Below are 21,554 nucleotides of genomic sequence, written 5' to 3'. Positions count from 1 at the left end.
CATACCCTACATGGAAAGAATGTTGAGGGAGGTTTTCTCACACTGAATGTTGTAAAACATATACTATGTAAAAAAGTTTTTTAAAAAACATTTAAAATATTAAGAGATATGAAAATATATGAATACAACTAAACTTTCTATTTAAAAATTTAAATAAATTTTTTAAAATTCCAAACATGTTGAAAAGGAACATATTAACAGATTTACAAAATACAGGCATATTATACCAAAAAAATTTTAAAAACAGAAATAGCCTTAATAAATTTTAAAATCCATGGAAAAGAAATTAAATGGCTAATCAACAAATGTTCAAGCAGCTTAATTGTAAAAAAAAAAAGGGGGGGATGAAAACATCTGGACACAGTTAACAGTTGCTCTCTGAAGGGCAGAACTGCACACAGATCTGCTGTGTCGATTTCAAATGTGTATTTTGTATGATAGGCATGTGAGCAGGCGACCTTTGGCAAAGAAATAGAAAGAGGAGGCCATTTCCCTCCTGTCTGAGTCTAGGGCGTTCTTGTTGCTAGTGCTTTCTGCTTTTGGTAATAATGGAGCGCAGAGCTGGGGCTGGACCCCCACACCCTACTCCACGCAGTTTCTGAACAGAAGTCAGCCCCTTGCAAACTTTCTGGAAGGAAGCCGGCCAGCAGCACCAGCAGCACCAGCAGCACATCCTACCCTTTGGCCCACTGTCTCACTTTCCAGGAACTCTATTGTACGGAAATATTCAGCGAGGTAGATAAAGATGTATACATGAAGATATTGCTATAGTGCTTTGTAGTAGGGAGACATGGTCATCTCGGCCATCTGAGCTCAGGAACCCAAAGCATAGTATCAATAGACATGACCAAACAGGGAAGCTGGAACACACTGTACAGCTCTCGAGTTCAACCTGAGTAGCCACAATCCCAGAAACATTACGGCGACATTTTCCTGACATGAAGTTAGGACTTAACTTGATTTATGAATAGCTTTATACATAAACTATTTAGTGATGCCAGGGGTGGTATTGCATGTTTGTAATTCCAGCATTGGGGAGGCTCAGGCAGGAGGAGTCCCACACTAGCCTGGACTATATGTGAAAGCCTGACTCAAAATGTCCAGGGTTGAGAATATAACTTGTGGGGAGAGTGATCACCTAGCATCAAGATTTGACCTTGGCTGTGAACTCAGCAATCACAGGGAAGGGGAGGAGTTATTTAACTGTGCTTTTTTTTTTTTTTTTTGGTCACATGCTAGATTTAAGCTCTTTTCTATGGGGGTGCAGGAAAAGCCTTGCAGAAGAAATAGGACATTTTTCCTAGTGAATTTTAGCAGTTACAGACAAGCTGACAGCCTCTTCTTTTCCCAGCTCTCTGAGTGTCTTCACAGTGCTCAGAGGAACAAGTTCTCCTAGAGGGCAGTGATCACAGCACTTACGCTTTGGGCGAGGCACCATGGGAAGTCATGGCCGCAGACCACACTCAGTTCAACCCTCACAAGGAGGGACACTTTGACAGGGCCAAGCACACAAATTTCAGCTTCCTTTAGGACACTGGCCCAGCTGCTGTAGTTGCGGACTGAAGGCAAGACAGATTCATTGCCCCTCCCACCTCACGGCATGGGTACTTGACTCAAGAGAAGCCAAACAGGCCTAAAGCCTTTCTTCTGCTTTGCCTTCCCAGCTTTACTGAGGTGCAATCTGTGGGCAGTGAGCTGTATATCTAGCATGGAAGTCCAAAGAAACAAGGAGCACTCCTCACAACCCTTGAGGCCACAGCCCTCCCTGCCTCTGCCTGCTGAGTTTTGGGCTCAGATTCCTGTACTCATCTCTGGAGTGTCCTACAAATGAGGTCATCCAACAAGCCGAGTTTTTAATAACCTGGTTCTCCTACTTGCAAACCCCCCAGGATATTTAGCACCCACAGTCCTCCTATCTGTCAGTGCGATACAGGGAATGAGGCAGGAAGCACAGGTTATCAGTGGGTGGAGATTAGCTTGTATCACACTGGCACGGGACACAAAGGGCAGAGATAATGCAGACTTCATTTTTGTTGCTTCTATTAATCTAAAGAAAAAGTTTCACTTTTCCACCAGAATTCTGTATCATCACCAGCAATCTATGACAAATAGAATTACTCATCTAAAAACATTACTAGTGCACATTTATACTACTCCCACTGAAAGTTAAAACTGTACCCTATTACTCTGTAATATCTGTGATTCCCACTGCTCCATAGAAATCCATCGCACTTCCTCAAGTTCCGGAAATAAAAGCACACAAAACCGCATTGAAATGAGGTTAAATATAATAATGGTTTGATGACAACCTAATCTTAAGGTAAGTCATTTAATAAAAAATAAACTTAACTGCTTAAGAGAAAAGCATATTTAGCTTCAAGAGGACAAGTTTTCTTAGAAGAAAACAGAGCCAAAGAAATAATCGGTGGTCTTGAGGAGACAAAAAAGACTGAACATCAATCCTAAGCCACACACGAGGGAAACTTTGCTGTCAAATCTCAGTTAACATAGGAATTCCAAAGGCAAATTTCCAATCTGCAGAGGACCCAAAGTAAGACAAAGCAGCAGAGCTATAGTCATGCTGGCCAACCACTCAGTGTGGGCAAATGCCAAGCACACAGGAAGTTCTGTGTAAACTTCCATCCATTTGTTTTTCCTACTCAGCCATTTCAGAATCTTTTCCCCATGGTCGGTAATTATTGGCATAATGTAGGCATTGTCTCTTCCGGGTTATTTTATGAGAAGATAGAGACACAGCTCCACGATGTTACCTTCCACAGTCTGAGTTCCCCTGATCTTACGGAGACCTCAATTTATGTCAAACTGAGACTTATGGCTTCAACTCAGAAAAGAGTTTCAGTACTAAGCATGCTAGAACCTTTATTGAAGGCTCCCACCCCTCCCACCCCCCTTTGAGACAGGGTTTCTCTGTGTAGCCTTGGCTGTCCTGGACTCGCTTTGTAGACCAGGCTGGCCTCGAACTCAGAGACCCGCCTGCCTCTGCCTCCTGAGTGCTGAGATTACAGGCATGAGTTAAGCCTTGGAGTTACTTCTTGAAAGGTTGCTGAGAAGCCTCATCTCTTTTGTAAGTGAAGCAGCTCTGGAGAAGCTGGGGTGGACTCAGAGGCTGATCAGGAAAAACAAGGAGCCAGCATGACTGTGTAAAGGGCTCAGGGGGTGTTTTTTACTGTAAATGGCATTTCTGGTGAGCTTCCTAGAGAACTGCAGGCTTATAGACAGAGAGAAATGCTTTGCTGGAGCTCTTACTTTGCTTCATAAGCCAAATTCCTGGGTTGAGGGACTAATTCCCTTCTCGTGTCCCCAAGATTTCTTATCTTTCTGCCCTGCCTCAAAAACTTCTCATAATACTAGGCTGTAGCTGGCAAAATAGGGGCTAATTAAAGACTTCTCACTCTGATCCCCAGAGCCTGCGATACAAGGGGGGAGGGCTGCACTTCAAACATAAAGAAAGAATCCTTGGTTACCCAGGTGGGCCCTAATGTAATTGCAGGGCCCTCACATGCGTAAATGGAAGCCAGGCAGGAATATGTGTCCAGACAATGAGGTGTGACAAGGCTTCAATCAGCCATTACCGATTTTGAAAATAAGAGAGGCTACAAAGAACACCAGAAGCGTCTAGAAGCTGGAAGGACACATTCTTCCCCTGAGCCGGCAGAGGGGAATGCAGCCTCTCAGGGGCTTGGCTTTAGACCAGGGATCTGTTCCCGAGCTGTGGGAGCGCAAATGTATACCTGCCATGCTCGCACTATGACTCAGGGACAAGAACCAAATGCAGAGCCTGGCTGCTGCCTTCACTGTCTTCAGCATCGGCATATGGTGGCATTTCCCAGAGGCTTCATGACGCTGTGCTACAGCAGAAGGCAGAATCAACCAGATAACCCAGAACTCTTCCATTAATGTGCATAGCACAGAAATATGCAAAACTATAAAAGCATGCTGATCCCCTAAGCTTTTTTTATTTTGGAAAATCATTTTCTATAAAAAATAACCCTGGGGCTGGAGAGGTGGCTAGGCAGTGTTTAAGAGCACTGGCTGCTCTTCCGGAGGACCCAGGTTCAATTCCCAGTACCCACATGGCAGCTTGCAATTGTCCAGTTCCAGGGTATCTAATACCCTCACACCAATGCACATAAAATAAAATTAAATAAACTGTTTAAAAACATCAACTTTATGTGGTATATGTTTACCAGAATAAAAGTCCTACTTTTGGAGGGGGGGAAGCCATGCCAGGCAGTGATGATACCTTCCTTCAATCCCAGCAGTGGCAGACAGATCTCTGAGTTCGAGGCCAGCCTGCTCTACAGAACAACTTCTAGGATAGCCAGACAAAACAAAACAACTCAGAAAAATCTATTTATATTAGCAGGTAATAATTTACTCTCACATTAAGCAAATTTTAAGGTTTAAAAAGGTACATTTTTAAACCTCTCCATTTTAATTTTAATGTACCCATAAATATAATTCCATATAAACAGTTTCCAGAATCTTGAAAAAGTTTTGTGGGTTTGTTGTTTTGTTTTGTTTTGTTTTGTTTTTACTGATGCAAGGTATTCAATCCAAAGCCTCCAACACACCAACCATGTACTGAATCCCTGAAAAAAAAAAAAAAACTTTTATCTGAAGAAATTTTAAGTTTATAAAAAGTTCTGAAGGCAAAAAGTGGGAAAGAACTACCTTAGCTATACCTACCTTGCTCACTATTTTAGTTAAAATAACTACCTCACTAACGATAATCACAAAAATTTGTTAAGGGAATGGAGAAACAGTTGGTAGTTCCCAGAACCACAACTGCTCTTGTGGAGCACCAGGATTTGATTCTGGCGACCACACGGCAGCTTACAGCTACCCATAACTCCAACTCCAGGGAATCAGATGCCTCCTTGTGGCCTCAGCCGGCACCCAGCACACACGCAGTGCACACACAGAGGCCACCAAACACTGATATATAAGATAGACATCCTTTCAAAACATACTTGTTAAAGCAATGATTCCTAAGTGGAAAAAGTGATATACTCTTCTAGTCAATGTGCTGCTCACATGCACTTCTCAAAAAACAAGAACAAAATGGGGGGGGGCGCCTGGAGTGGTTTAGCAGTTGAGGGTAACTTGTTACTCATCCGGAGGACCCAGGTTCAAGACCTAACACCCACACAGAGGCTCACAACCATGCATAGCTACAATCCTTGGGCATTCAACAACCCTCTTCTGTCCGAAGTGCTGGAACTGCAGGAGTGTGCCCCTACCCGCTTTTATGCAGACGTAGGTACCCACGGAAGGCTTTGCGCACGCTAGGCAAGTACTCCAGCTAGGCCACAGCCTCAGCCCTGTCTCCAGGTCTGACATCAATATCCGATCAATTCACTTCCTCAAAACCACGAAACTAAAAAGGATGAGCTGGGCCAGCGAGATGGCTCAGCTGGCAAAGGCACAGGCTACATAAGCCTGACAACCAGAGTTCAACCACCAGAACCCACAGACAAGTAGGAGAGAACCAACTCCAAAGGTCACCCTTTGACCTCAACATGCGTGTGATGGCATACATGCCCACGATAATAAGAAAGTTTAAAAAAAAGAGTTGCAGAGTGCAGGGAATCTTATGAAAGAAGTGGGAGATAGAAAGACCTGGAGAGGACAGAGCTCCACAAGGAGAGCAACAGATCCACAAAGTCTGAGCACAGGGGTCTGTTCTGAGACTGACACAGCAACCGAGGCCCACTCATGGAGATGGCCTGGAGCCCCTGCACAGTGGTAGCCCATGGCAGGTCAGTGTCCAAGTGGCCTCCATAGTGATGGGGACAGGGACTGCCTCTGACAGGAACTGAGTGGCCTGCTCTGTGAGCCTTTCCAGGTCACAGAGGAAGACGATGCTGCAACTCCTGATGAGACCTGATAGACTAGGATCAGAGGGAAGGGGAGAAGGACCTCCCTTATCAGTGGACTGGGGGAGGGGCATGAGTGGGGAAGAGGGAGGGAGGGAGGGTGGGATTGGTAGGGGAGGTGGGAGGGAGCTACGGGGGCGATACAAAGTTAATAAACTGTAATTAATAAAAATAAAAATAGGGGCTGGAGAGATGGCTCTATGGTTTAAGAATGCTGTCTGCTCTTCCAAAGGACCTGGGTTCAATTCCCAGCACCCACATGGCAGCTCACAACTGTCTGTAATGCCAATTCCAAGGGATCTGACACCTTTACACTAATGCACATAAAATAAAAATTAAATAAATTATAAAAAGATTTATTTAAAAAATAAAATAATAAAAATAATTAATTTAAAAAAGTTACCTAAAGTGAAGGACCAACTCACTACCTAAAGCTCAGTCTCAACCAGCTAGCCTCCCTCCCAACACCCACACCAGCTGTTCTACACCGTGCAGTAGCTGGCTTAATAAAACATGACCACGGTCTCGCTGGTGTGTGCAAGAACACTGGAGGAAACAGTTCCTCAACCAGCTAAACATCTGCTTTGAACATTTAGGAAGTTACAGAGCTTTCAGAAGGTTTTCTTTCCCTCCCTTCCCGTCTCTGCAATGTATACTGTCGCTCAGAAAGGACAGTGCGGATTTGGCTGAGCACATGTGAGCGCAGGACTGCAGCCAGCACTGACCTCCAAGGGCATCTCACCAGAACAGGGTGCTCACACAGAGAACCAAACACTTCCCTCCACTAGGAAGCAGGCAGACCCAACTCGACCAAAGGCCAAACCGTCACAGGGATGACATCTGAAGGTCACTGGGTTTAAGCAGCAATATATATAATAGGGGAATCAGGACAGCTTTGTGACTCAGCCGCTCAAAAGTTAGTCAGTCTCGAGGGCAAGCAGATGCCAAATGGCCAGGAAATTGGGTTATCAACAAAGGACCCCAAAACTGTCAATGTCCTCCTGCAAGCTACAGGGAAGGGTTCTCTCCTTGAAAGTGTGAAAGTTACCATGTAGGGCTGTTTGTCCCTCAAGCTCTTTCCCTATTACCGTTATGATTCTATAGCCAGAGAACTATTAGCAATATCTACCTAAACAAAGGACCACTTCTAAAGGTGTTTGCTACTTGTAAGGTGCCAAGAAAGGTCCAAACACAGTAGAAAAAGCACCCACATCCTTCCATCCAGCTAGGAAATAAAAGCACCCTCACCTTCCAGTGCCCTGCAGCTCCACCCCATCATATGCCTCTCCCTACCCAACACTCAACTTTGGTTTATCACTCTTGAGTTACTCCAGACTTCTGCCTCCGGGCAAACAGTAATCTACAGCATTATTGTGTCCAAAATCATCTTTAATTGGCATCTATCCATAATCTGAGCCTAACACATAGTGGGAAAGGCCTGTAAGCCCAGCATATAGGATGCTAGAGCCGGAGAATCATGAGTTTGAGGCCAGCTTATGCTAGGTGGCATGTGGGAAAAAAGAAAACAATGAATAAATTCACCTGATGCCGAGAAGCCTGCCTGGATACAATGAAGATACACATTCAAGTGTGTGTGTGTGTGTGTGTGTGTGTGTGTGTGTGTGTGTGTATGTGTGTGTGTGTGTGTGTGTGTGTGTATGTGTGTGTGTGTGTGTGTGTCAACTGAACTCAGAGTTCACTGATACAGTTCCTCTAGCTAGCTTGCTTGCTGTAGGAGTCCCACCTCAATTTTCTTGGGATTATGAGAGGTCCTCCTACACACCTGACCTTTACTGTGGGTTTGTGGGATCCTGTCTTGATGCCTGCATCAATGAATCATCTCTTCAACTTATTGATACAAATGCAGCCTGGCTTTTGCTGCTGAAAGCCAATTCAGTTAGTACGTGGATTTAGGGCTGGGAACGTGGCTCAGCTAGGAGTGCTTGCCTAGCACGCACAAAGAGCCAAGCTCAAACATCAGTGCCACTGAAAACCAGGCATCAGAGAAATGCCTGTGATCCCAGCACTTAGAGAGAGAGAAATCAGGAGTTCAAGGTCATTCTTGGTTCCACAGAGAGTTCAAGGCCAGGTGAGGCTATAAGAGACCCAAAAAATAAGACAAAAACCTAGAGTTAATGTATTTCTTTCATTAAGGAATGCATACTGAGAAGTGTAAAGAAGACAAAATATTAAGAGAGATTAAGTGACAATTTTGTTACCAGCCTTTGAAGACTGAAGGATTAAATCAGCACTTCTTAACCTTGGTGGCACTGATCCTTTAAGAAGCTTGTTGCAATATGTAACATGTGCTGTGCAAACCCCTGGGTTGGATTCCCAACACCAACAACCCAGCCAGGGGAAAATTTAATGTAGCAAACAGTCCCTCTGCTGAGCTGTGCTAGCATCTGTCATCCACAGTGTGTCTTTTTCTTTTCTTTTCTTTTCTTTTTTTTTTGGTTTGGTATTTTTGTTTGTTTTTCAAGATAGAGTTTCTTTGTGTAGCCTTGGCTGTTCAGGACTCTTTGTGGAACAGGCTGTCCTCAAACTCACAGAGATCTGTGTGCCTCTGCCTCCCTGAGTGCTGGGATTACAGGGGTAAGCCACAGCTGGGGTGTGAGTCTTTTTACATGTTTGGAATAACAGAAAACCAAACCAGCATTGGGACATGAGGAGAGATGATTCAGGAAACCAATGATATCATACACAAATCTTGTGATTTGTGAGTGTACAGTTGCCAAGTGTAACTTAAAATGTGCCTATTTGCCTAAGGCTACAAAGATTCCCAGACTCTTATGAATTCCTAACTCCATAGTCTACTATGCCTAACTGCAGAAGAAAACACATTTCTGGTTGGACAATGAAGCCTCATCCAGTATCAGAAACATCCATTTTGACTAAATAAATTATTAGAAATTCCAAAGTACACAATCCCAAAATAGTTATTAACATAAAAACAGAACTTCAAGGTCAAATGTATTCAGGAAGCAAAATATCAATCTTTTCTCCTAGAGACTTGTGACTTTTAAAGGCTAGTACTGAAAAGCCCAGCTATATACAAAAAATTTTTTTCATGTGTATTTTTTTCTACATTTTAATAGCTGCATCTCTCATGAGATTGTGGAACACAGTCTGAGAAAGTGTGAGTCTAATCTGAAAATGACCCCAAAGTACCTCAGTATTTATGGCAACCTGCTTCTGGGTTGCCTAGCAACCTATGACCCGCTGGGGGTCACACCTGGCAGGCGTGGTTAAGTTGCTACATTAAAAGACCAACCTGCCACCTTGTCCCTCTCTTACTCCCTTACCCTCTTACTCCTCTTGCTCTCACCTCTCTCTGTCAGGGCGTCCCTCCCCCCACCATGTCTCTCTCTCTCTCTCTCTCCATATCCATCTCCATCCAATAAACCTCATTGGATTTAAGATTGGTGTGTGAATGGCATTTTTATATAAATACTAACAATCTCTCCAACCTGCTGCAGCCCCTTGAGGAATATATGGGTGTAGTCAGTTATTATATAGCACATTATGGTGAGAACGGTCTTTGTGTCTAGTGTTTATTTTGTACCTGTTCTGCTTGCATTAATAGTTGCTGCTAAGTATCTGAATCGTATGTGCTGTGTGTGTGTGTATGTGTGTGTGTACGCACACGTTTGTGGGACCATGCCCCATGTGCAGAGACAATAGGAGGGCGTCAAGTATCCTACTCTATCAGTCTGCCTGATTGCCTTCACACAGCCTCTCTCACTGAACCTGCAGCTCTCAGGCCTTTTGTTTTGTTAGCAAACCTGTCTGGCCAGCAAGCCCTAGTAATCCTCCTGTCTGTCTCACTGCTGGCTGGAGGCACAGTGCGATGCCTGCCACCTGCCCAGCTTTTAAGTGGATTCTGGTGATCAGGCCTCAGGCCCCCATGCTTGCAGCGAAGCTCTCTAACTCATAATTTCCTAACTTCTGATGGATTATCAAGTTCTTTCAATACAGAACTTCAATAAACCCTTCCATGTCTGTGAATGAGGCCTGAAAGTCTCCATAACAATCCACAGTTTACACTTCTTCCACCGCGGCCTCCCCAGCTGGGCAAGGGTTCTTCTAATGGGCTCAGCTCTCAGAGGGTGGGAGAGGGACGAAGGAAGGGAGGAAAAAAGGCTCAGAATGAAAAATAGCTGTGGGCTTTGTAAAAACTACAGGTCTCTGTACAGACAAAACTGGCCTGAAATTTTGTTGGATTTTTGTTTGTTTGTTTGTTTGTTTGTTTGTTTGTTTTTAATAAATTTCCATTAAAATGGACTGGGGGAAAATGCATTAAAACAAAGCCTAAAATCACACCCCTTGCCTGGAAGGCATTTGAAGTGACTGGCCTGAAGGAACTGTTTGGATTAACAAAAGAGATCAAGTGACTAGAAAAATAAGAGTCTAGTCAGAATCAGGAAGTGGGAAAGTAAACCAGCTTTATCCTGAGGGATAAACTGGGGGAGGAGGGGACCACATGACCACTGCATCCCAGGCAGTCATCAGCTCTGCTGTCAGAAGTTGTCCGTTACCCCTCTACTAGACTCCACATCCACGAAAGGCTGGTTCACAGGTTGGCACAGCAGGTGAACAGATACTGGACACCACAGCCCAGACTCATGCACCTGAAAATCAACAACCTTAAGTCCCGCTGCTGGGTACTTAACACATGCTCACTGAATGGGCACAGACATCAGCTGGAGGAGGGTAGGGAAGGTGAGTACCCAAATGAGACAAAGCAGGCCATGCCAGATTTAAAGCCCCTGAGTTTTCAGGTCTGACAGGGGAACTGTTTGTGAATGGACTGTGAACATGCAGAGGGGACCTGCAAACCTGTAACACTGGAATAAACGGAGACAGCATTGAGTCCAGTCACTTCGTTTAAGAGGAAACTGGCCTGGTGCACTGGCGCACGCCTGTAGTCTCAGCGCTCAGGGAGGCAGAGGCAGGCAGATTTCTCTGAGTTCCAGGCCAGCCTGGTCTACAAAGCAAGTCCAGGATAACCAAGACTACACAGAGAAACCCTGTCTGGGTGGGGGTGGGGGTGGAGGATTGAATCTGGGAGATCAGGTAACTTGCTGAAGGCCAAGCATAGCATTGCCCTAAGCAGGAGATAGTTCAATAGCTACTATCTACTTGAGCATCTGGAGAGTATGGGCTCAGGCTAAACATAATAATAATAAATAATAATAATAATTCACGTTAGGGATGGCCTTAGTAGTACAGGACTTTAATACCAGAACCCCTGAGACAGAGGTAGGATCTTTGTGAGTTACATGCCAACCTGGCCTACAGAGCAGAGTTCCAGGACAGCTGGAGCTATATAGTAAGACCCTGTTTGAAAAAAAAAAGAAAGAAAGAAAGAAAGAAAGAAAGAAAGAAAGAAAGAAAGAAAGAAAGAAAAGTACACCAAAACATGTTATCCCCTTACTGCAGCTATGGGTCAGAGAGGAAAAAACTCAGGTTTTCCTACTCCAGACCGACCATCCCAAGCCAACACTCCCCAGTACTGATCTCTATCTGTCCACACCCAGAACTGCTTTATCCTGATGGAATAAGGGGGGCCGCACTCATTACACCATTTTCAAAACCCTACCAAGTTGCTACCACCCATATCCCCATTTGGATAAACAGATGAACAAGCTCCAGGACCTCTCTATTCTCACAGGCAGTAAGGATAAATAAACCCTGTCCAAAATATCAGAATGGAAGAAACTGTCCCTGTAGTTTCTTCTAAAACTAACCTGCAATTGCCCTTCAACCTGTGGAGATTAGCTTTCCCCCACTCCACAGCATAACTCCCTAAAATATGTAATTTTATTGTATATTAGATCAATGGTACTTTCCTTTTTATTGCTAAGTAGTGTTTCCTAGCAGGTACATACTAAACGTTGAATCATTTAACCATAGCTCACGTCTCAAAAAGACATGTGGCTTGCCCCAACTCACACCCAAATAGGTAGAAATGTCGTTGTAGGGGTTTTTGTATGAATGTTGTCTTCACTATCTCCATATATGTCAGTAATTTTTAATTAAAATTATTAGACAGGAATAGTGAATGGCTCATATCTATAATTCCAGCACTTGAAAGACTGAAACAGGAGGATTGCTTCAAGTTTGTTTGCCTGAAACCCTGTCTCAAAAAGACCAAAACTGAAAAAAGAAAGGAAGACAAGTTAGACGGAGGAGAAACTGGACACGGAAACGACACAAATTTGCCAAGAATGGTAGCTCCCACCTGGAAGGATAACACAGGAGACTCCTGACTTTAAGGCCAGTCTGAGATACACAGGCCATCTCAAAACACTTGCCTGGACGACAATACGACAGTCTTTCAAAAAAGTCTGCATTGGGGACAACTGAAAAATTGTTCCAAATAGATTTTGTTTCACTTGCACTGACCTCTAGCCAAAAGATGCAAACAGAAATCCTACAAAATGTTCCCTCACTAAATCCTGTCTCTCTGTCTGAATGTCTGTCTCTCTGTCTGAATGCCTCTGTCTCTCTGTCTGAATGCCTCTCTCTCTCTCTCCCTCTCTCTCTCTCCCACCCTCCCCAATCGGCCCCCACCAAAATCAATACTGAACCCCGAGTCTCCTCTGATAGCTTCGGTGTCTACACTTCACTGGCCCTTTACTCCAGGTTCCAAAAGTTGAAGTTGCTGGGAAGATGCACAAAGCAACAGACAGGACAATGGATTCTCGACCCTGGGTCAAAACCAGTCTTTGTTCAGGTCCTTTGCTTGCACTTTCCCATCTACGTAATGCGCAAGACCCCTTCTTCCGGAGGCTCTGGGAGACTCAGGGACGATATCAGTGCCTAACAGGAGGATAGTCTGTTACCTCTCTCCATTCCTCCCCGCTTCCCTAAGCTCATTGTCTGTTCACCCGGCCACGAGTGCTCCTCCCAGGCAAACGGCCGTGGATAACACTCCCATTTCAAACAGAGCATTTCACCCTACTCCACCCTGCAAAAAAGGAAACCGGCTCAGCCTCCCGACCCAGCCGCCTGCGCGGGAACCTATCTAGGACAGCGCGGCAGCAGGATGGGCTGCTGCTATCATTCCCAGGGTGAATGCCAACACCTAACGGTGTTTGGGGTAACGTCTCCCGACTGAAGCCCTTGGAACCCTCGCACTTTCCGATGCACACTCCTGGCTTAACAATCCCCAGGTAGGAAACAGCTTCCCCGGGAGGAGAAAGAGAAGCAAGAGTTGCCAAGTCTGGACTCGCCTTCTCCGCGGAAGCCACGCGACAGAGGTAGGGCGTGGGGACGGAGGGGTCCTGGAGTGGGCGGCGCAGGCTGAGGCGCGCACTCACCTTCCGTGCTCCTCTTCGCCTCGTGGTAGCGCTCCCACAGGTAGCGTTTCATGTCGGCAGCGGCCGGGGCAGCCGGGGCGGTGCACAGGCGCCGAGCACAGCAGGCGCGCGGCCGTCCCCGAGCCACAGTCCCGCCGCCGGCCCGCAGCCCCGCCGCCGCCCTCGCCCCCGCCCCGCGGGCCGCCGCGGCCACCGTGGCCATGCTGTCACCAGGCTGCCAGCGGCACGGACAGCCAGCTTGGGGAGCCTCCGGCGCGCACGCCGGCTGTTCCTGCGCCTGTGCGAGAGGCGGCGCGGCCCCAGAGGCTGTCTCGGAGGGGCGGGGCCTCGGAGGGGCAGGAGGCGGAGCCAGGGGCTGGGCCAGGACAGCGAGATGGGCGGGGCCTGGGCGGAGTCAGGGGCGAGGCCTTGGAGAAACGGGGTGGGGCGGGGCCGTAGCCGCCGGGGCTCCAGGCTGGGGCTGCTGCGGTCACTTCCTGACCCGCGAGGCGCTGGGGTGGCGGGGCAGTGGTGCTGAGGCCACAGGGACTGGATGATTCGTCTGCCACCGTGTCGCCGCCCGCAGGACTCCACTCTGCCTTCCGTGGTGGCCCAATTCTGGTTGCACTGATAATGGACTCACTGTGTAACTCTGCCCTGGTCCCAGTCTCTGGAAGGCGACCTTGCCCCGTGTCAAAGGCTTCCGCACTGTGTCCAGGATCTCAGGTGCGTGTCCTGAGACCCAGCCTGGACCCATCCAAACCTGCCTTTTAAAGAGTTGTTGGGCCGAGGTCCCACACAAGGTCAAAAGTCGTCTGCAGTACCCTACCCCTGAAGACTCCAGTACGCATAAATTTCTCCTACCGTTCACTTCCTCTGGAAAGCTGGATTCCCAGCTGCAGAGAGGTCCTTGGAACTGACTGTCAGGCTGCTGCCCACACTTACAGCACGCGTGGTACCTGCGCAGCTCACCTGCTCAACTGCACTTGTTCCAAGCCTTGTAGCTCCACTGATAGCCCACGAACAGTAGCCGCCCCAGCAGGCGTCATTTCTGTATGCACTGAGTCCGATCTGGCTCCTACCTTGCTGAGAAGCACTGGGCCACAGGAATCCCCAAACTGGCCATGGTGACCGCTGAGCGGGAGGTAAAGTGGGGGGAGTAGCTGGCATTTGTGGAAAAAGGTGGGGCCCGTTTTTTTAAGTTGTGGGCTGGAGGAGTCAGATGTTCCATGAAAGATGACACCTAGGCTAGTTCCCGACAGATAATAGAAACCATTCATGGAAGGCTTGCTGTGTATTTTATCTCTTACGATTTTCTCAACTATCTTGAAAGGAAAGCACCGTGTCTCTCATTTTATACATAACGAAAGTGAGGACAACGGAAGTGAAATTGCTTGGGTAAAGTCACCCCGCTGAGTCTCCCTGTCTGCTGGGCGGTAGGGATGAAGGTAGCTAGAACGTGATCCCTAGCGGTTACAGGTTAATGTTTTATGAATCACTGATTAAATGGAGGATAATACGCTGCGCAAATATCCAACCCATAGGCTCTGATACTTAAGACTTACTTTATGACCTGAAAGCGTTTCAGTTCCTATCTTTTCTTATTTATACTAATAAAAAGTTTTGGTGATAACAATCATCAATTTTGCTTAGATGGAAAAAAATTTAATTCAAAATAAACAATAAAAATGTAAAAAAAAAAGTTTAAATTGGCAAGATTGTTTCTGTATATTTTCCATGAAATCAGGTTTGTCCTACTTACAAAAGAAATGTGGATCACTTCAAATTGTTGGTTTTTTTTGTGTTTTTTTTTTTTTTACAAAAATTAGGCACATTATAAGGAACTAAAAAACTGAATCCTTAGACCTAGATAGTGACCACTCCTGCATGTTTAAAAGAAAATATCCAATTTAAAAATCCAAAATAGCACTCAGGAGGCAGAGGCAGGCAGATCTCTGTGAGCTTGAGGCCAGCCTGGTCTATAAAAAGAGTTCCAGGATAGCCAGGGCTGTTACACAAAGAAACTCTGTCTTGAAAAAAACTAAACAAAAAATCAAAATAAGTTCCAGGGAGATGGCTTAGTCTGCAAAGAGCTTGGTATGTGCACCAACACCACCATAAAAGCCAGGCATGACAGCCTGTTTCTATGGCCACACAGGGAAGGCGGAGACGGGAGAAGCCCGGGAACTCCCTGACTACCCAGGTTGGTAGAATCCATGAACTCCAGGTTCAGTGAGACTTCTGTAAGGCGGAAAGTGTGAGGAAAACACTGACATTGACCTCTGGCCTACACACAAACACAGACGGACACACATGTACTATATACACACACACACACCTTCAAAGAGAAATGAGAAAAACTTAATACAAGAGCCCCAAAATTTTTATTCCTTATCAGTATCACTTGAGATCTTCAGCCATTTTGATTCTATTTGAGATCTTTTCGGCAATACAGACTTCTGAGGTATGAAGCTGTACTGGGGGCTGTGAAAAAGCCATTTTTCTGATATGAGCTCAGATATGGACTCCCAGGGATTTGCACTAAGAGTTGTTTTCAGGGGTTGATGGTAGATCGCAGTGATTGGGCCATCTCCACCCTCACATTCAGCAGAAAAAAGTCTCTGCCTTGAAAGTCGTACTAAGCCATTCTTTTCGCCAAGAGATAACGTCTTCATGGGGTAGTCTCTCCTCTTCCTCAAAGTCTGCTTTCTTGGAGCATACCACATTTGAGTATGTTGTGCCTTCTGTTGTGTCTTTCCCTCAGCAGACGTGCAGAGAATCGGAGTCAATGTCTTCTTCCCTCTGCCAGGAATATATAGTGCTGCTTTATCTAAAACCAAAATCTCTGTGTTTTTAGCTGTCTGCAGCTTACTTATTTTCATACACATTGCACTGTTCACCGTGTCAGAACTCTGAGCGCTGCAGAAGTCTAACTTCGGCAAGTTCTCCCATAAGAAAAAGCAATTCTTAGTTCCTTCAGGGTATAGCTGGCTCATGCCTTGAGGCCAACACCTCCTGCCCCGGAACCTCTGAATTTCCCTTAGAAGGCTGCAAAAGATCAAACTTGTCAAGTGTCTATATATTAACATAAGTAATCAAAAAGTCTACTTCTTTTTGAGACATGCAACAGAAACTCACTGTAGTATTCCCTGGATTGAAGCGTGAGAAGAGCCCAGGTGAGTTGACCTTAAATCAAGTGACCTATACAAATAGCCAACTGCCTCCATTATGGCATTATGGCAGAAGCCACCTGACAACAGCTGACCTGCTGGATAGTAGAGAAAAGGGAACATTAGAATTTTTTAATTACTAACTTTACTCACTTAAAAGAGTTATGTGCAGGGTGTGGTAGCACACACCTTTAATCCCAGCACTCAGGAGGCAGAGGCAGGCAGATCTCTGTAAGTTTGAGGTTAGCCTAGTCTACAGACAGTTTTAGGACAGCCAGGGCTACACAGAGAAACCCTGTCTCAAAGAACGATTTATAAAGGTGGCACTGGAATATCATCTGTCGTAATACCCTGCCAAAAATCATTTCACCTGTGTCTTGCATGAACTAATAGTCAAATACAAATGAGAGGACACTGGGCCTGGAAGAAGGGTAGAAGCTGACTTTGTTTGTTTGTTTTGGTTTTTTGAGACAGGGTTTCTCTGTGTAGTCTTGGCTGTCCCTGACTCGATTTGTAGCAGGCTGGCCTCAAACTCACACAGATCCACCTGCCTCTGTTTCCTGAGTGCTGGGATCATGGCATGCACCACCATGCCCGGCCAAAGATTCATTTATTATTTATACAGTATTCTGCCTGCATGTATGCCTGCAAACCAGAAGAGAGCACCAGATTTCATTATAGATGGTTGTGAGCCATCACGTGGTTGCTGGGAATTGAATTCAGAAGCTTTGTAAGAACAACCAGTGCTTTTTTTTAAAAAATAATATTTTGTTTTTATTTTTATTAATTACATTTTATTCCCTTTGTATCCTACCTGTAGCTCCCTCCCTCTTCTCTACCCATGCCCCTCCCCTAGTCCACTGATAGGGAAGGTCCTCCTCCCCTTCCATCTGACCCTACTCTATCAGGTCTCATCAGGAGTCAGCCAGTGCTCTTAACCTCTGAGCAACTCTCCAGCCCTCAAAAGTTGACTTAACACTCTTCAGAAATGACGATATTGACACTAGAAGGAAGAGATAGAAAAAGAAAGAGGAGAAGGGGGGAAAGATGAGATAAGATCAAACCTGTAAGCTAAAAAAGACAACTAAGTGCAACCCAAGCACCTCAGTAAATTCCGGAGAATAGCTCAAGGATAGAATGCTTGCCCTGCCAGGCTCTGCACTCTATTCACAACAATAATAACACACACACACACACACACACACACACACACACACTGAGTAGGATTCTGGAGTTGAAACCAAGAAGTTATAACTGATATTACTACTATACTACAAGAATAGAATATGTGAAGATTATTATTGATTATTGGCTATACAACAGATAAAAAATCTTACATCCTAGTTCAGTTTCCCAGCTTGACTATTGTATCGTGGTTGCATGGTGGAATGTCCTTGAACCTAGAAGACATGCTTGGAAGTATGCAGAGACAGAACTGTCATATCTGCAACCAACATTCCCTTGGTTTTTTTTGTTTGTTTGTTTTGTTTTGTTTTTCAAGACAGGATTTCTCTGTGTAGCCTCAGCTGTCCTGGACTCTGTAGACCAGGCTAGCCTTGAACTCACAGAGATCCACCTGCCTCTGCCTCCCAAGTGCTGGGATTAAAGGCATGCACTACCACTGCCTGGCCTGCAACCAACTTTCAGTGATTCAGTAGTGTATATGTATGTATGTATGTATGTATACAGCATAAATGTAGTGTTAAAAGCTTCAGAAACCCAAACTAGAATTTGCAGGCCATGTGTTTCAGGAAGGAAGACAGCCCCTCCAGTCCAAGGGTCCACTCTTCAAAGGACAGAGAGACCTGGGGCAGCATAAAAAGATCTGGAGAAGAGAGAGCATTCATACCTAAGTCAAAACTAAAATGTATGGGCTGTCCAGGTTACTTGCTAACTTTTGGATCAAAGGATCTACTTCTATTAGCAGAGGGCTCTGGCTGAGGTGAGGATTTTGAAATTAAATAGGAAAAAAACTGACTCTCCCTCCTGGCACCATTAATTTCTTCTTCTGAACCTGACCTACAAGGCTGGCATTTCCTTTTAAAGAGAAAGCTCAATGAGAGGGAGGTAGCATTGTGTTCATCTGTCATTCTTCATCCAAAATAAACTGTTCAGTACAGAGAGCTCAGCATACACAATGGGAAATAAAAGCCGCATTTCTATTCTTTTTTCACACTGCAGTGTTTTCTCAATAGCGAATCTGCAGCATTTATCAAAGAGTGATGAGATTGCTGCTACAGAGTGAGCTCAGAACATAGATTGCAGGAGGCCTGTGTCAGCTGGCATGGGGTCTACAGCTAAGGTTTTTACTGGAAACTGGAGCTATTAATACCCTGAACAAAAGAGATTCAATTTAGTAATAAGTGCCTCACAAAAGTTATCATGAGATGTAAGATGCAGAATCCATCACCTTCCTACAGATGCGACATTTCAATACTTAAACTCTAATACCAACGTAAGAAGGAAGATGCTAGGACACACAAGCTAGCAATCATCATTGTTCATACATTGTCTAAAACAGAATCTGAAAAGTCAAGTAAAAATAATTGCTTTCGACTGGAAAAAGAATTATTTTAGTTGTTTCTTTCATCGTTAGCTTGCAGCAGCACCATGGTTTCTGTGGAGAAACCCAGGACACACTGTAATATACCCAGGGATATCCTGTTTTATCCATGAAGCCCCCCCCCCAATACAGCTAGTATGATAACAGAAAAAAAAATAAATCCTAAGTACCCTGTCCCTAAAAATTCTCAGTCTGTTTGAGAAGTCAGAAATGCACACAGTAGAAACAAGACTAATGGGAAAGGGACCTTGAACTCTGTGTGTCTCCAACCCGAAGTATGATTTAGGATGATTATGTTAGAGATCTCAGTGAAAGCTATTCCAGAGGAATGACTCTTGCTGACACTCACTGCCCTGGCTCTCAGTTGCTCTGATGGTCACATCACAAATCCTGTCCTGTCCTGGCGTGGGACCTGTCAGACTCTCAGACCCTCCTCATGCCCTCCCCCACTGCTGCACACTGACCACAGAGACCTTTCTGGTTCCTTTCAGCCTCAAATATTCTTTCCTGCTGCCTGGAGAGCTCTTCCCAGTCCTAGACCTTCCTTCCTAAGCAACTCTTCCTCCTGACCCTTCAGTCCCAGCATCACTTACTGAGGAGTATCCCCTGCCTGCCATCCTCCAGAGGAGGATTTCCCAGAATACCCTTTCCCTGACTATACTGAAGGAGTTCTCTATCACCACAGCTGTGTCAGCTGTAGTCTTCAAGCACCTTCTAAGCTAAACAACTGTGTGCTTAGTTCTCCCAAAAGGCATGCTTTGCTCAAGGCCCAGCTGGTCTCTGTCTACCTTGCTCGTTGTCGTCTCCCAGCCACAAAAACAGAAACTGACATGTAAGAGGCACAGTAAATGCTTGTGGAATGAATTATTAATTATAACTAAACAATTGAAAGAACTGTCGGATGAGAACATAAGAAGTAATTAGCATTCAAATCTTTGCAGTACCCATACTTGCTTTTCTTTTTCACTTTGTGGACAGGGTTTCATGTAGTCCAGGCTGATCTCAGACCCTCTGAGGAACTGAGGATGACCTTGGACTACAGGTGTATACCACATACTGAGTTTATGCAGGGCTGGGATGGAACAAAGACCTTTCTAAAGAGAGAAGGTAAATCAGAATCAGCTAAGGTATTTCCCGCCTCATGTGTGAGCTTGGTTGACAAATACAATGGTGGTGAAGAGAAATCAAAATGGAGTTGGAGAGATGGCTCAGAGGCTAAGAGCACCGGCTGCTCTTCCAGAGGACCCGGGTACAATTCCCAGAAACCACATGGCAGCTCACAACTGTTTGTAAGTCACACCCTCACACAGACATATGTGCAGGCAAGACACTAATGTACATGAAGTGAAAATAAATTATTGAAAAAATACAGACAATAATAATGATAATAATAATGACAAACAAGTAAATACTTAATTAGGAATAAGGAACTATGTTAGGTACCAAGTAAAGCTTACTAGGTAAAATAAAATGTATAGGAAGGTTTAAAGAAGAAAGAGATGAGGTAAAGTTACATAAGATGAACAGGGAATTCTTCTCTGGGACACTGTTGGACAATCCTACAAAAAGAACCAAGGAGATTTTCTTTCTCCTTTAAATTGTCAATTCGATGCTGCTGTCTGGTGGTGACTGCAACAGATAAAACCTGGCTTTCACACAAGTTTGTCCCTTCCACAGGACAGAGGCATCAGAGCTGGTAAGGCACTGCCAACAGGACAGTGACTTGAACTGACTTCTCTGACACAGTCCTGTTGTTGGTTATGTAGTCTGATCGCAGGGTTACACTTTCCTTCTACAGGGTTCTCACATTAAAGTGCTGGTACACAGTCCAGCCAGGGGCACCTATGGTTCATCTTACTAAACAAGACTATGTTAATCGGAATGTCAAAGAATTTTCCTTATTAACGTTGTCTCTTAAGCCAGGTGTGGTGGCTCAGGCCTTTAGTTCCAGTATTCTATATGAGCAGAACTATATGAGTTTGAGGATATCCAGGGCTACACAGAGAAACTATGCTTCAAAAAAACCAGGACAGGGTTTCTCTGTGTAGACCCCTTAGCTCTGTAGACCAGGATGGCCTTAAACTCAAGGAGACCAAGGGTCAACTTCTGAACTCCCACTGCTAATGAAAAGTGTCTCAAGCTCTTAAGATAAATCATCAATTTTGCTTATTGCTATGATGAAGCTGCCAAGAGTTCTTTGCCTATCTGCTTCCTCTCATAAGGGCAAAACAGCCCTGGTCATTTTCCTAACGCCAGTAGGAATTACAGCACAGCTAACAGCCTCACTTTTTGTCTGATACACATGCCACTTCCCTCACGCAGCACAGTCCAGGGACACGTGCTGTCGTTACAGGGCTCTCCTACTTCCTGAGTCTGTGCCATCAGTTACTCGATCCTCCTCTGAGGCCCTCTAACTGCTGCTCCTCGCTCATTACTCTTTTGTTAGCTTGAAGCAGTTAGTCTGCCCCAAACCCCTAACAGTCGTTAGGGTGACCTTTTTGGGAGGTGAGGATGAAAAAGTGGGAGTTAGAGCCATGACTACTAGGTAATAAAGACAATGAAGTTTCAAGATGGCTGGTTTCTTCCTCACCCTCCTGACCTGAGACACAGCCCGACA

General features: G+C 45.2%; 2 protein-coding genes across 7 annotated transcripts in view; both read right to left on the bottom strand.

The window, feature by feature from the left end:
• Nucleotides 1-13,517, bottom strand: part of Nt5dc3 (5'-nucleotidase domain containing 3) — a 57,503-nt gene extending 43,986 nt beyond the window's left edge. The window contains exon 1 of the mRNA XM_021661174.2: nucleotides 13,226-13,517. Coding sequence (XP_021516849.1) covers nucleotides 13,226-13,427 — 202 coding nt within the window. The 5' untranslated portion in view covers nucleotides 13,428-13,517. The remainder of the gene's footprint in view (nucleotides 1-13,225) is intronic.
• Nucleotides 13,518-15,569: 2,052 nt separating this feature from the next.
• The window catches only part of LOC110563929 (tetratricopeptide repeat protein 41-like), a 51,011-nt gene continuing 45,026 nt past the window's right edge, over nucleotides 15,570-21,554 (bottom strand). For 3 of the 6 annotated variants that reach the window (XM_021661179.2, XM_060377843.1, XM_060377845.1), the window contains 2 exons: nucleotides 16,343-16,472; nucleotides 15,570-16,252 (listed from right to left, as the gene is read on the bottom strand). In XM_021661179.2, coding sequence (XP_021516854.1) covers nucleotides 15,589-16,252; nucleotides 16,343-16,472 — 794 coding nt within the window. In that variant the 3' untranslated portion in view covers nucleotides 15,570-15,588. The remainder of the gene's footprint in view (nucleotides 16,253-16,342; nucleotides 16,473-21,554) is intronic. The other 3 variants (XR_009589970.1, XR_009589971.1, XM_060377844.1) reach the window with 2 other exon arrangements.

This window comes from Meriones unguiculatus, chromosome 2 (genome assembly GCF_030254825.1).
Source record: "Meriones unguiculatus strain TT.TT164.6M chromosome 2, Bangor_MerUng_6.1, whole genome shotgun sequence".
In the NCBI taxonomy this organism is placed as follows: Eukaryota; Metazoa; Chordata; class Mammalia; order Rodentia; family Muridae; genus Meriones; species Meriones unguiculatus.
The sequence above is the reverse complement of the archived record's forward strand: the minus strand, read 5'-3'. Positions and strand labels throughout refer to the sequence as shown.